Below are 13616 nucleotides of genomic sequence, written 5' to 3'. Positions count from 1 at the left end.
CTAGCACACTTCACTAGTGAGAGAAAGGTAAAGAAAAGATGCTGCGCCTGAGGAATTAAAAGTCAACGCTAAAGCAGAAGTTGTCTTACACTCCCTTACCTTGTGGCGTTTATTGTTGTGACCTTTCTCCTCAAACCATTTCTCCTGGGAGATAATATATGCAGTCAATATAGCCATGAAAAAAGCAAGCAACTACATAAGACATTAGTAGCTCAAACAAATTGGGATTTATGTGGAAATACGCTTGTGTAATAAAAAAAAATATGCAATTGTTGCCAGAGAATATGGTGTAGGAAAGAACCCCTTTTGGTATGGCTGCCTCTCCCCTCCCAATTTTTGCCTGATTCTCTTGCATTTTTGACTGCGTGTGCACTGTGTTCCTGCTTACCAGGTCCCCAGTGCCTGTGTCCTTTCCCTTAAACTGTACCAATGATTCCACAATTGGGAGACCTCTGAAAAACACAAACAAGTCATTTGTAAAAGGTACCATTGGTACTAAGGGTCTTATAACAAGAGAGGATCTCTAAAGGCTGTAGCATGAGAGACCTCTCACCAAACCCAGGCACACTGCCACTGCAGCCTGCGTATTTTGGTGGAGATATTTGAAGAGTTGACCTGACACACATCCCTGTGTGCCAGGCCTACCATCATTGTAGGAGACTTAGGCTAGTCAGCCCTACAGTAAGCCTTACAGCCCTAAGGCAGGGTGCACTTACTAAACCTCATGTGAGGGCATAACTGCATGAGCAGATATGCCCCTATAGTGTTTAAGTCCATTCTTAGACATTAAAAGTACACAGTGAAAACATACTGAGTACATGGGGCTGGGAGCTTGTCATTACGAGCTCCACAGCTCCATGATGGCATCACTGAAATCCAAAATGTTTGGTACTCAACATCTCAGCATAATAAACCCACACTGTTGCCAATGTTGGATTTAATGCAAAATTCACCCAGAGGGCACCTCAGAGGTGCGCCCTGACATACTGCCAACTCTCTAGTGTGTGCCTGACTGGTCCCCACCAGCCTGCGATCTCTAGACATGTTTCTTCCCACCTAAGGTGGGAGCCTTTTGCTCTCGTGTGTCAGAAACAAACCCTGCTCGGGTGGACGAGCTTCAAACCTACCCACGTGCAGGAACAGCATAGCAAGGTGGTGAGCCTCAAAGGCTTCCCTTCCTAGGTCATGCTCACCAGGGCCTCTCCAGCTTGTGGAGATGCCCGCCCCACCTGGCCAAAGCCCATTTTTGGCGACAAGCTCAGCGGAACAATAAGTAAGCCAGAGAGGTGTGTCCACTCTCAGCCAGGGCCACCCCTAAGGTGCCCTGAGCTGAAATGACCCCCTCCTTTCAGAATCATCTCTATTGTTTTGCAGGACACTAACCAATAGTATCAGGGATATGCCCCTTTCCCAGAGGGAGTAGACATACAAAGGGTGTATGCACCCCATTGGCTACTACCATCTAACCCAGGTAATGCACTTAAAGTTCGTTTTTAGGGGCATCCCTGAGCCTTATGTCTTATATTACAGATGACCTATGAAAAAGAGGACAAAGAAGAGCTGATTACTGCATGACAGAAAGCTCCAGCAACTGAGTTGGTCCCAGCCCAGCCAGCCTGTCTGCGAACTTCGCAAGCTTCCACGACTCATCACGCAGACTAGTGACCGCCCGAACCCTGGGAGGACTGCCTGCCTTACATAAAGACTCCTAAACTCCCGTGGAAGTTGGATCTGCCCAAAAGAGAGCCAACTTTCAAAGACCAAAACTCTGCTTGCAGAATCACGAAATCTACTGTCTCTGCGCCCGACGCTCACGGTCGGAGCCTAGTGGCCCACTAGTCCAGCAAAGGTTCCCCAGCGATTCAGAGCCAGAGTCCATCGCGGGCAGACCCCTGCCAACTCTACATCGACACCTGCAGCCTCTTCAACCGCCCCACCCCTCCCCTCCCAATCGGGACAGTTTAGCTGCTTTTGACATCAAGGACACCCCTGCACCCGGAACCCCTGGATCTTGGGGAGATCAACCAATGGTGTCCTGATGCTCCTGTACATCCCAGCTTACCTGTGCCGCTGCAGGTTTCCTTCGATCGGCCTCCTGGTCTGAGCCTGCAGCCTTTTTTACCAACTTTGAGATTCCTCGTTGATGTGTATTGGGAGCCGAATGGTGTGATGGCATTCTGCCCTCGGCCGCGCCTGTGCTGCTGAAGGTGTAAGTTTTACAGCAAACAAATGATTGATAGAATGCTGACAATGCAAACATTCTCCCCCAGTCAAAGGTGTAAGTTTTGACCCCCGGAGACTGGGTTACCAAGCCGTGCTCCTTACTTGTAAGGAGTACCACTTTGATTGCCCCCTTTCTCCATTGGATAAAATTAACATTGGATAAAATTAGCACCAGATACCAAGTTTGACCTCTGCACCCGGCTTTCCCAGTGCCACTGGTTGTGCGGTTTTGTTACTTATCTATACCTTACCTGGTACTGATTCCTAATCCAGAAACTCAATAGGGTAAATCATTTACTTACCTGAATATTGCTGATTGTGTTCCCTCCAATACGATAACATTGTATTGTTGAAAAAATGCAGTGTCCACTTTTTAAATTGAAAAGCGTAGATATTGTAAAAACTGATTTACTTGCATAAAAGTATCTTTGGCTGTATAAAATAAATATACCAAAAGTAACATTTTTATAAAACCATTGGTCTTGGACTTAGTCTTTGAGTGTGTGTTTCATTTTGTGTCTCTATGTTTAGAATAAATGCTTAGCACTACCCTCTGATAAGCCTAACTGCTCCCCCACACTACCACAAAAGAGAGCTTTAGTGTTATCTACTTTAGACCCTGGGGATCCACTGGACTCTGTGCACACTATACCTTACTTTGGTATAGTATATGTAGAGCCAGCTTCTTACATATGGTGAATTTGTCTCTAATGGCATCTTGTGTCTTATATTTAGCTGTTCATTGATAATATAATTAAAGCTCTTTAAGCCTCACAAGGGGCAGGAGAGCACAATATAAAGAAAATACAATACAGTTAATCAGTAAACCCTGCAACATAATTTGGTCTTCCGTTACTCCATTGATCCGGATTATTTATACTACACTGATTGCGTATTTTATTTTAGCACACAACGGCCAGGATAATGTGGAAAACCTAATGTGTGCTGGACCCACTGAGCCATATTCTTGTCAGTGAGCCCAAACTCACTTTGTTGACTTCCCACTGTAGTATTCATTTTGAAGCCATCTCCCACCGTCAATTACGTGCTGTAAATACTTTACTGGAAGTATCAACAACAATGCAATTGATGCTGATGATAATTTATAGCTGTTATTATTCCCATTAGTGTTGTTATTAATATTAATGTAAATAGGTTCAGCATATGACATTGCATAACTTTGAGTATTTCCCTGACCATAAGGAGGTCTCTTGTAAGTCCGTGTAACTTTGGCGTAGCTTGTTGTATCGTCATCCACCAGAATGATGTGATTCTGCAGCGTTGGTCTTTTTCGCATAGATATGGATTTGTCACATAATCCATTATCTGCTTACTTATTTACTGATTTGAACAAAATAAAATACTTGCTTTTAGCTCCAGCTAGGATCAAACTTTGCTAAAACATGACAAAATGTATCACACCCGGAATACAGGGTATATCCACACCCCAGCACAACTTAACTTGAGCCACGACTAAAGCCCCATAACATAATCCCATAGAAACAATAAGAACCCCCCACCCTCTCCACTTCCTCCTTAGTTCCCTTTTTAGGTCTCGGCTAGCGTAGGCTGCACATGCGCAGTCTCGCTTGCAAGATTTTATGTTTCTGGGTAGCTTTCACTAGCGGGCTTTAAGCCCCGCCCCTCTTTTCCATTTGCTGGCGTCACCGTTTAGGGTAAACGGTGGCAAGCCCTTGGAAAAGAGCGTCCTCTGACGTACACTTTTCTCCTTTAGAGCTGTCCCACTTGGACTGGCTGCCCTGACTTACTGCTGGTGTAAAAGGTCTGTTATCTTCTTTATTGGGAAAAACAGATGGCCCCATAAAGAAGATAATAATCCTTTTACGCCAGCAGGAAGTCCGGCCGATCCCGTCCAAGTGGGACGGCAGAAATAGAAGAAATGTGTACGTCGTGCCCATCGCTAATGTAATCCGGCTCCGCGGCTAAAACGTGACTCAATTTGTGTCACCCAAAATATTGAAATGTAATACGGTCTTTCCTAGGTCAGATCTCGTTGCTTTGCCACTACTACTTTACTTTTTGCTGCTGCCAGAAGTAATTAAATTATCGTAGATGTCTCAAATTATAAACTGTGCCTCGTTGATATTTTCCTTCAACAGAACAGAAATGCAAACTGTTTGCCCTGCTGTGTACTGCTTTGAGATGGCCGCTGTCGGTTATTTTCCATCAAAACAGTACTCGTTCCATGTCTACGCCCAATAGGAGCAAGCCCAAGGCAGCAAAACGGGTTACCCGCCCCTGCTCTAGCTGCCGCTTCCTCCCAGAGACCCCGCGCCTTCCTCTTTACGGCCGGAAGTGGTGCTTTTCTCTCGGGCTCAGGATGGCTGGATGTCAGCTGCGCGCTGTTTAACAAACACCACCATCTCCGTGCGGTCGGTGAATGACCTACAAAAGTACTGCCCTGTGGCGAGCAACACCCGCAACAACTGCGTGATAGTGGAGGGCGTGGGAGCCCCTGTCTCCCGTGGGCCCGACTGGAAGTGTGGCAAGCAGGACGGTGGCGAGGGGCACATAGGCACCGTGTGCAGCTTTGAGAGCCCCGAGGAGGTGGTGGTGGTCTGGGACAACGGCACCGCTACCAACTACCGCTGCCCCGGAGCTTACGACCTACACATCCTGGACAGCGTTCCCACAGGTGAGAGCCTGCAGGGGCTGAGGGATTATATTGGGGTAAATAAGACAATAAGACAATTCTAAGGAAAAAAACGGAACTGAGCTAATTTATCAAGCATGGACCTCAAACTTGGCAGCTAAGCAGCTGGCACTGTGCAAGCAGATGATCCCTGTTGATTGTTCAAGTGAGAGTCTCATATTTTAAAGTGCGCTGCCGTTCCTCCTAACGACTGCTCACGCCATCAGTTCCCCATCCCACAAACTCAGACCCCATCTGTTTACCTTTCTCTACATATCTATTCTCAATGCCGCTGGGTTTGTGATTTATTAGTTACTGTTGTCAAGAATCTACACGTGGGTGATAGTGCATCAGTGGGTGCATGTTTAGATGTGCACGTGCACACAATGTTATTTGTGTATTTTAAGTCCATGTGTATGTGTTTGTGAGCTGTGTTTGTGTACAGACGCAAAACCGTTAGGAGAATTTATGTGAACTTGTTGTGAGTGAATGAGCGTACACGTGTGGGTACAGCTATATCTTTTACATGCCTGGCTGTATGTTTGTTTAGGATCCATGAGGCGTGTGTCCAATTGTGTTATGAATATTTGTGTTTGTCTTTGAGGTGTATATGTGTGCACCTACTTTGTACGTGTGTATTTAAGCAACTCTCAATATTTGGGGTGTGTGTCCATGCAGGATGTTTCTGCAAGCGTGGGCGTTTCTGTATGATTTCTGACTGGGTGTACTTTTTGTGTGTGTGTTTATGGTTGATATGTGAGCCTCTGCTGAGTGCATGTCTCTTAAATAGCTGTTAATGTTTAGGGTGTCTTTCCTTGTGTGGTGTGTCCTTGTGTATGCTTGGATATTTCTTTGTTATATGTGCCTGTGTGTTCATGTGTGTCCTTAAGGGGTACATGTGCGCATTTGTCTCCGTGTGTTTTTACATGGCTGTGTGTCAATGTTTGACGAGTGTGTGTCTGTGTGCAGTTGTGAGCGATTACACATGGGCCTGATCAAAGCAGGTTCTTAGATGACACCACTCTGCCCTAAACATGTATAAATCGCATACCATTAAGCCACCAAGTGCATATACACCTCCGGCTGGAGCTTCTACCTGCAAACCCCCATATAAACAAGGGTTTCCTTCAGGTCCTCCACCCCATCTCCACAGCAGCTATGGCTGCAAATAAACCCAAGGCTGCTTGATCTTGTCAGCCCCTCCGAATAAGTCTGCTCCAGTGGCTTCAGGAAGGAGCAGGAGCACTCTGCCCAGCACTTTTAAGTAAGGACTACGAAAACTCTTCAGAAGCACTATAGAAATTGACCGTTCTACCCAAACACAAAACAAATACACAAAAAGAAGACAAGGTGCCCGTGCCCCGGGCTGACTTTTAATCACATTCATTTGTAGAAAGCAAAAACATTCACACAAGATTCCTAAAAAAACGCTATGACAGTAGAAGGTGGGAGGGATGGGTGAGTTTGAGAGAGCCTGCAAACACATGCACTCTTATGTAGTGCAAAACTAAAAATAAACAAGCATTGAAAATGCAATAGGTCTCGCTTTTTATGAAGTTGAAGCCATTTGCTTTGCTGTACAATACCATGAGCAAAGCAAATGGCTTTAACTTAATCAAAGGCGAGACCTATTTAATTTTCAATGCTTGTTTTTCTGTTCCAACTCCTGCGTTCCCAGTTGATTACCCAGTTAGCGAAAACTAAGCTTATAATTGATAGGTAATTTGTGTGTTGTACTTGTTCATATTTACTGGGTGTACATTGGGCCTCATTTATCTTTAGTTACACTATGTTAGCTATTTCTCATGGTCTTTTCTTTTTTATTCGGTATCTTCTTTGTTTTCCTCTTTTTTTCTTTTTTCCTCTTTTTCTTTCCTTTTGCTTCCTTTTGCTTCCTTTTTCGGTTTTTCTTTAACAATTACTTGGATTTAAATTGGTTGCCATAATATTCCTTGTGGTATATTGTTAATTTAACACATTGTTTAATTGTAATATTGCGACGTGTGCAGTGTGTATACTTACCAAACATGTTTTATTTTGTCTTTTATGGAAAATATTATAGTCTTTTGAAATAAAATAAAAAAAAGGCATCATGCTATCATAAAATGTGCGTTATACCACATAATTTGCCTTTCTTCTTGCAACATAATTTGACCCTCCCGTTTTACAAATTTCCAATGGCCCTGTGCAGGATGTAAGCCGGAAAATATTTTTCTGTACAATCAGTGATGCCCTGGCATGTCTGTCGTTCTCTAACCTCTGGTATCATGTTGTAAGCCGGCACCAATGCTTATTTTTCTGAAATGTTTATTCACATCTTTTGTGTAATGTTTCTGGTTTCAGTTTCACTCCAGAGTGAAGTGATGGATAGATGTTTCCGATACAAAACTCAACCTGTCAAAGTAGCAATGAGTGTGTTCGAACGTCAGAATTTTTACACATTTTTCTTTCTGCTGAAACGTGTTGAACTGAACATTTAGGGTGGTCATATTAGGAAAATAGCTGTTTTGGGTAAAAAGAGGGTCTCTATAGAGTGAGAGCTGCGTACATATGTTTCACTGCAAATAAATTATTTTGAGCTGCACTATTATTCTAGAAGTAGATGAGGGTTGCCTTCTCAAGGTAAGATAAGTAAGCAGTACAAGGCCTCAAAACATTTTTTTTCTTAAGTCAGCAGCTCCGGCTACATCCTCTCCCATTCCTTGAGCTGTATTACTTCACCATCTAATATGTTTCTAAACGCTGATTCTTCAGGCTGTTCATTAATCTAGCGATAGTCAACACAGAATGTTATAGTGATGTTTACGTGCAAGCAAGTCTTTCTGTCTGAGCCTTAAAAAAGCCTTGGAATGTATCCATAAATGCTTCCTGAGGCAAGCATGTACTTCTGAATCAGACTCCATGACCCAAAGTGTAGTAGTAATTGTATAGCTCTGCAATCCCTAGTGGCACAACTCTTAGGATAATGTGCTGCATGTCCAAACACTTATAAGGTCCAAAATGCGATCCCTATTGGCTATGCCAATGCTTGTTTACTTTTAATTTACCATTCCAAAATGGTCCCCATGTTGGAACTGTAAATTATAAATGACAAAATTGCAGCCAGTGCATCACGATGCATGTGTTCCCGCTCATCCATGGATATCTTACAAAGGTTTTTCAGCTTTATTAATGCCAATGCAAACGAGCATTAGCAAAGCAAATAGCTTGGCATTTTAGAACGAAGCCCTTTTGGCTATGGCGATGCTTTTTTATTTATGTATGAAATTCAGAGTTGTCTTATGTAATTGAGTTGTCCTCAAAAGCTAGCCCAAAACAATTGCTATGAGAATTGTGAGTGTCATTTAGAAGCCTTACAGGAATTCTGGGACTTAAAGATAAATTAAAGTGAGCCCTGAATTCTACCTTTTTCTCTTGTTTCATCTGAATGGAAATTAGACAGTGCAGCACAAGTTGGCAGAAATGAAAACGCAGATCTGCATTGGCCGTGCATTCATCGACAACTGCCTCCAGCTGCACAACCAAAAACGCCTGGACTCTGCAACTGCTTCTATGGCCAAATACTGGTAAGTGTTGGGTTAAGGTTATTTAAGCCTGAAAAGGGGCCTATTCTGAAGATAATCTGCTAAATTCGTCTGCTGCTTTAAACTTCACATAAACCAGTGTCTCTGGCCTTTGAGTTCTTTTCATAGCTGTTTGGCAATTGTAGTGATTTAGATACCTCCTAGATTATTCAGGGATGTAAATAGGTTCCTTTCTTTTTGAATGAAGGTTATTTGTTTTTCTCAGTGGCAAAAGGATAAAAACAAGCGTTGGTAAACCAATCAGTCTTGCTTTCTTAAACATAGTGACTTAGTCAATAGACCTGGATTTTCTTTAGAAAGGTGCTTAATAATGTTTGGATGACATTGTAGGTGTTGCACCAGGTGGTCCTAAAAAAGAAAATATATTTTAGGCTACTACAATATGGAAGATGGGAGTAGGGGCCCTTTGTTCGACAATTGTGCTAGAAGAGCTGAGAAATACCCTCCAAGAAGAGGGGTATAAAACGGAGTCAATTATGAAGTTTGTGTTCCAAGTAGTGAAATGATAAGTCATAAAAAGCAAAATATTACAAATAGATACAAGAAAGCTTGTGTGGGTTCATATGGATATTATTAGAACAAAAAACCTCTAAATTCAACAACATGTTATGACAGCAAAGTAAAACACAGGCTATTTTTAGGCGTTTAGTAGCTGACATTAGCCTACCTTTTTAGGTCTCGGCTAGAAGCGAGCGAAGCTCGCTCTCGCCAAAGACCTATAGTTAGCGTGTCAGCTTTCCAGGAGGACAGCACTGGCCGCGCGCGGCGATTTGTTAAGGTCACGCGCACGAGAACGCGCTCGCGGCCAGGTGCTGTCCTCCTCGAAAGCTGCCTCCCTTCCCCGTGCAGGGCGGGCCGCCGCGCTGCCTGCGGCGACCCGGAAGCATTGCCGCCAAACCGGAAGTAGGTGCTGTCCTGCAGAGCACCGCTTTTTTTCTTCGTGTCAACAGTTGTCCAGAAGCGAGTTTTTGCTGTGTAACAGGCAACTGTAAGTACGTTTCATTACAATCCGGTTCTTGTATTTTCATTGACTTTACGTTAAAAAAAAATCCCTTTGTTGTTGTGGGTCGGGCCGCGCAGCTCAAAACGCTGTCACACGTACTTTATCCTACTCCTTGCCTCTGTAGACGCTGTCCTGCTGCTTATTTAATTCCAGCAAATTGGATTTGGGCAGCACAAAACGCTGTCAGCATTCCAGTGCACCTCACTTCCTGGTGTATAAGACGAGGACCTGCTGCTTAGTTAATTTCAGGCAACCTGATTTGGTGACCTTCTGCTTGTTTTACTAAGGGGGCCGGCATAATGTTTACAAAATGCGTCGCTCGCCACAATGGCCTCTCGGGTGCCTCTCCTCACTTCAGCCCTCTCCCCTTGCCCCGCTCCCTTACCTCCCCTTCACCTAAGCACAAATGTAAAACAAAGAGAGCAACAGCGCTGCGAAATGGGACACTTCCAGCCTGCGAGGCCACTGACAAGTAAGGCTGCTTCTTATTATTAATGCTTTTATTTCGTTTGCACACTGGTAATGCACAATGGCCGCTTGGGTGCCAGTTATGCATTATTAGTTATTCTGGGAAAATATTGTTCTTCTAGTGATAACCGGACGTAGCTTTAGTGCAGGAGGTGCATTGGCACCAGGTCCGATTTATGTGAGGGTTCCTCTGATCCCCATTGTCGCTGTTGCCTTTTTTATCATCACCCTTATGTTTGGTCACTGAACTCGTGTGCATTGCTTGCTTTCTGATTAAAGCCTCCTTGCTGTGCCACTGAATGGAATTTTACGTTTATAAAACTCACACACCGGCAGCAGTGGGAGGCGGGAAACGGTGTCATGGCAAAGGATGCTTCTGTGGCAACCATCTTCTGTTACTGAAAAGTAAAACAGACATCTAAAGGCTAGTGTCCAACAACTTGCCATGTGAATGCAGTGGAGGGGGATTGTACTACACTAAACGCCTGGCGCATCAAGGCACAAAGTAGCCTTTCAGCCTATAAGATATTGTTCAAGCCACTGAGTCTGGTGTCTTTGCATCAGCATGCCACCCTACAGTACTCATAGCTCATGCGTGCAGCAGTGAACAACTACGGAAATGTGTTTGCACAATATTTTCTACAGCACCCGTCTGTTCTGTGTTAAATCCCTGGCAGCGCCATCATTTTCAGGACAGAAAGTTACAGATACATGCGTTACATTTACACATGATTTACAAACAGATTTTGTAAACACTCTTTAGAAGGTTCTTGTGGTTCAAATGGACACATGGTTGAAACGTGCAGCCATTCTTAACAATTAGGAGGGCAGAGCTGTCCCTGGAAAGCGTATTCATTTAATCATACATTCCCTTCGGAGGCGTGGTGCAAGAAGCCCCCAATATTCAAGGAGCCCACATGCCTCTGAAGGCCTATGAATATCTGTGAGATATGTGATGCTGCGGGCCCCTTCTCATATTCTGCAGAGGAGACCCATGATTTTGAATAGGGCCACTGGTCCCATTATGGTGAAAACGAGAGAGCAATGTTCTCCTCTTACATACATATTTGTTTGTGTGAACACACCTTCAGATTTGCTTATATATTAAATGTATTCTGTTTTGTTCTGAAGTCTGTTCTGGCTTTGGCGTATTAGCATTCCAATTCTCTTTAATGATTGAGGACAGTCCGACCCCCTTTTGTGTTGTCTTTTTTTTCTTTATGTGCTGTCTCAATGGCCTTGTTCGCAATCACATATAATTTCTTTACCAAATAAGTAGGCTAGATTGTGGCATGATTTATTTTGCAAAAAGTTTGATTCCAGATTAGTAGTTGGTGCAAGGTAAACCAAGGGAAACTACTTAAAAGTGATTCTACATCTGTGAGTTTTTTCATCAGTATGAATTTACCTCAGTACCGAGGTAGTTCATTATATGCTGCATAATTATCTGATTTTTAGGTCGAGCCTGGGCAGCACATGCACTGTTCTGCGAGGAATGCTGTGTTTAGGTAGGAACTTGAAGCTCTGCCCACCCTCCACCTATATTTTTCATTGATTTTTGTCATTGGCGACTGTAAACCATAACTAATGATTGGTCAATAGGCTTAGTAGCCCCGCCTTAGTACTGTCTTGACACATTTTGTAAAATCCCATGGCAACACCCCTTGTTACGTGTGTTGTTACTTCTATAGGCTTTACTTACAGCCTCCGAGCACTATTTTCTGAAATAGCTTTGTCCTGCCTGCTTTTGCAAACAGGACATGCACTCTCCGAACGCTTTTTTACATTTTTTTATAGCACTATACACATTTGTAATGCAATAGGTCACGCATTTGAGAAAGTGTAAGCTATTGGCGTTGTGCCTTTTATTTATCTGTTTTTAAAACAACACATAAATAAAAAGCATTGTCATTTACAATGCCAATAGCTCAAACTCATGTAAATGCGAGACCTATTGCATTGCAAATGCTTGTTAAATTATAGATAACATGAAGCCCATAATACATCTGAATATGTCTGCAGCTGGACCTAAAAAGGCCAAGGTTAAAACGAGCAGAGCGTGAACTGCCTGGTGTTGTCTTTTGTGCCTGCTCAGAGCCAGATTAGTTTTTTGTGTGATACCAAATACAGTCCCTGAATTTTCTTAAGCATATGGAAGTAATTCATTTCTTAATGTGTCTTATGCTGCAGTATTCAGGCTATTCAGAGTGACTCTGCATTCATGCTATGGATGACAAAATATTGTTTTGCAGCTTGGACATCTTCTAGATTCCCATACTATTCGACGAAGACAACCAACACATTGAACCCTCACCAACCAGCCCGGCACCCTGAAGCCAGCGATCTACAACTGGGCAGCCCTCTCCACCGAAGACCCACTGAAGACGATGAAGTCAATCCACTCCGGGGCCCCCACGGACCCTTGCCCCACCACGTCTTCAACGGAGCTGCGGACCCCAACACCGCCAGACACAGCTTTCGAGAAGGAATGGAAGCCATCGCCAAATGGATGAAAAATACCTGCTTACAACTGAACACAAACAAAACCGAGAACTCATCATAGGCCCAAACCCTGACGCCTAGAATGACACCTGGTGGCCCCTCCCCCCCGTCCTCGGAAGCCCACTCCCACGGACCACGCACGCAACTTGAGAATCATCCTGGACTCAGAGCTCAAAATGGACCACCAGATCAACTCAGTTTTGTCCTCCTGCTTCCACACCCTCCACCTCCTACGTAAGACCTTCAAATGGATCCCCCTCGAACACAGAAAGATCGTTACGCATGCGCTCGTCACCAGCAGACTCGACTACGGGAACGCACTCTACACCGAAATAAACAAAAACCTCACCCACAAGCTACGGAACATCCAGAACGCCACCACAAGCCTGGTCCTCAACCTGCCGAGACACTGACACATCTCCCAGCACCTCTGCACACTCTACTGGCGTTCCATCGAGGCTAGAGAGATGCTCACCCACACAGGCAAGGCCCTCCACGACACCGGAGCAGCATACCTGAACAGCCGACTCAAATTCCACACACCCCAAAGGACCCTACGATCAGCCCAGCTCTTCTACGCCGTGGTCCCCCAGCACCAGAAAGACCAGATCGGGAGGCTGCTCCTTCTCCTTTCTCGCAGCCAGAGCCTGGAACACCCTTCCGCTCCACCTCAAACTGACATCACTCCCCATCTTCGCAAGAAACCGCAAAACTTGGCTCTTCGACAGACCCCCTCCTTGATGGACTGGAGCCTGCATCCCGCCCACCCCCAGCACCTTGAGACCCTTACGGCTGAGTAGTCGCACTTAACACAAGGCCTGATTGATTGATATATCCTATCATCTAGTTGGAGTCGGAAAGTGCTACTTGTTTTGTATTTTTTTATGTGAAACCAGATCCTTCTAGCTTTGGCTACAATCCCCTTTGTGTATGTGCCAGCTCTCAGATAATTTTTTTCCGCCATGGTTATCAGAGATTTCCCATCCTGAGCTCCCTCCGCATGGGACAACTCCAGGTGGGCCGCAGAACTCAGAACCCCCCACACCCACAGTTCACTCACAAGCCCTCAGCATCATTTTGGACTCCTCGCTCTCCTTCAACTGCCAAATCGACACCGTCTCATCCTTCTGCTTCCACATGCTCTGCCTGCTTCAGAAGATTTTCAGGTGAATCCCCACTGAGT

General features: G+C 44.5%; 1 protein-coding gene across 1 annotated transcript in view; it reads left to right on the top strand.

The window, feature by feature from the left end:
- Positions 1-13616, top strand: part of ACADL (acyl-CoA dehydrogenase long chain) — a 563007-nt gene that overhangs the window by 370410 nt on the left and 178981 nt on the right. The window contains exon 9 of the mRNA XM_078680576.1: positions 8315-8442. Coding sequence (XP_078536702.1) covers positions 8315-8442 — 128 coding nt within the window. The remainder of the gene's footprint in view (positions 1-8314; positions 8443-13616) is intronic.

This window comes from Lissotriton helveticus, chromosome 3_1 (genome assembly GCF_964261635.1).
Source record: "Lissotriton helveticus chromosome 3_1, aLisHel1.1, whole genome shotgun sequence".
Classification (NCBI taxonomy): Eukaryota; Metazoa; Chordata; class Amphibia; order Caudata; family Salamandridae; genus Lissotriton; species Lissotriton helveticus.
This window is presented reverse-complemented; position numbering and strand designations above follow the sequence as displayed.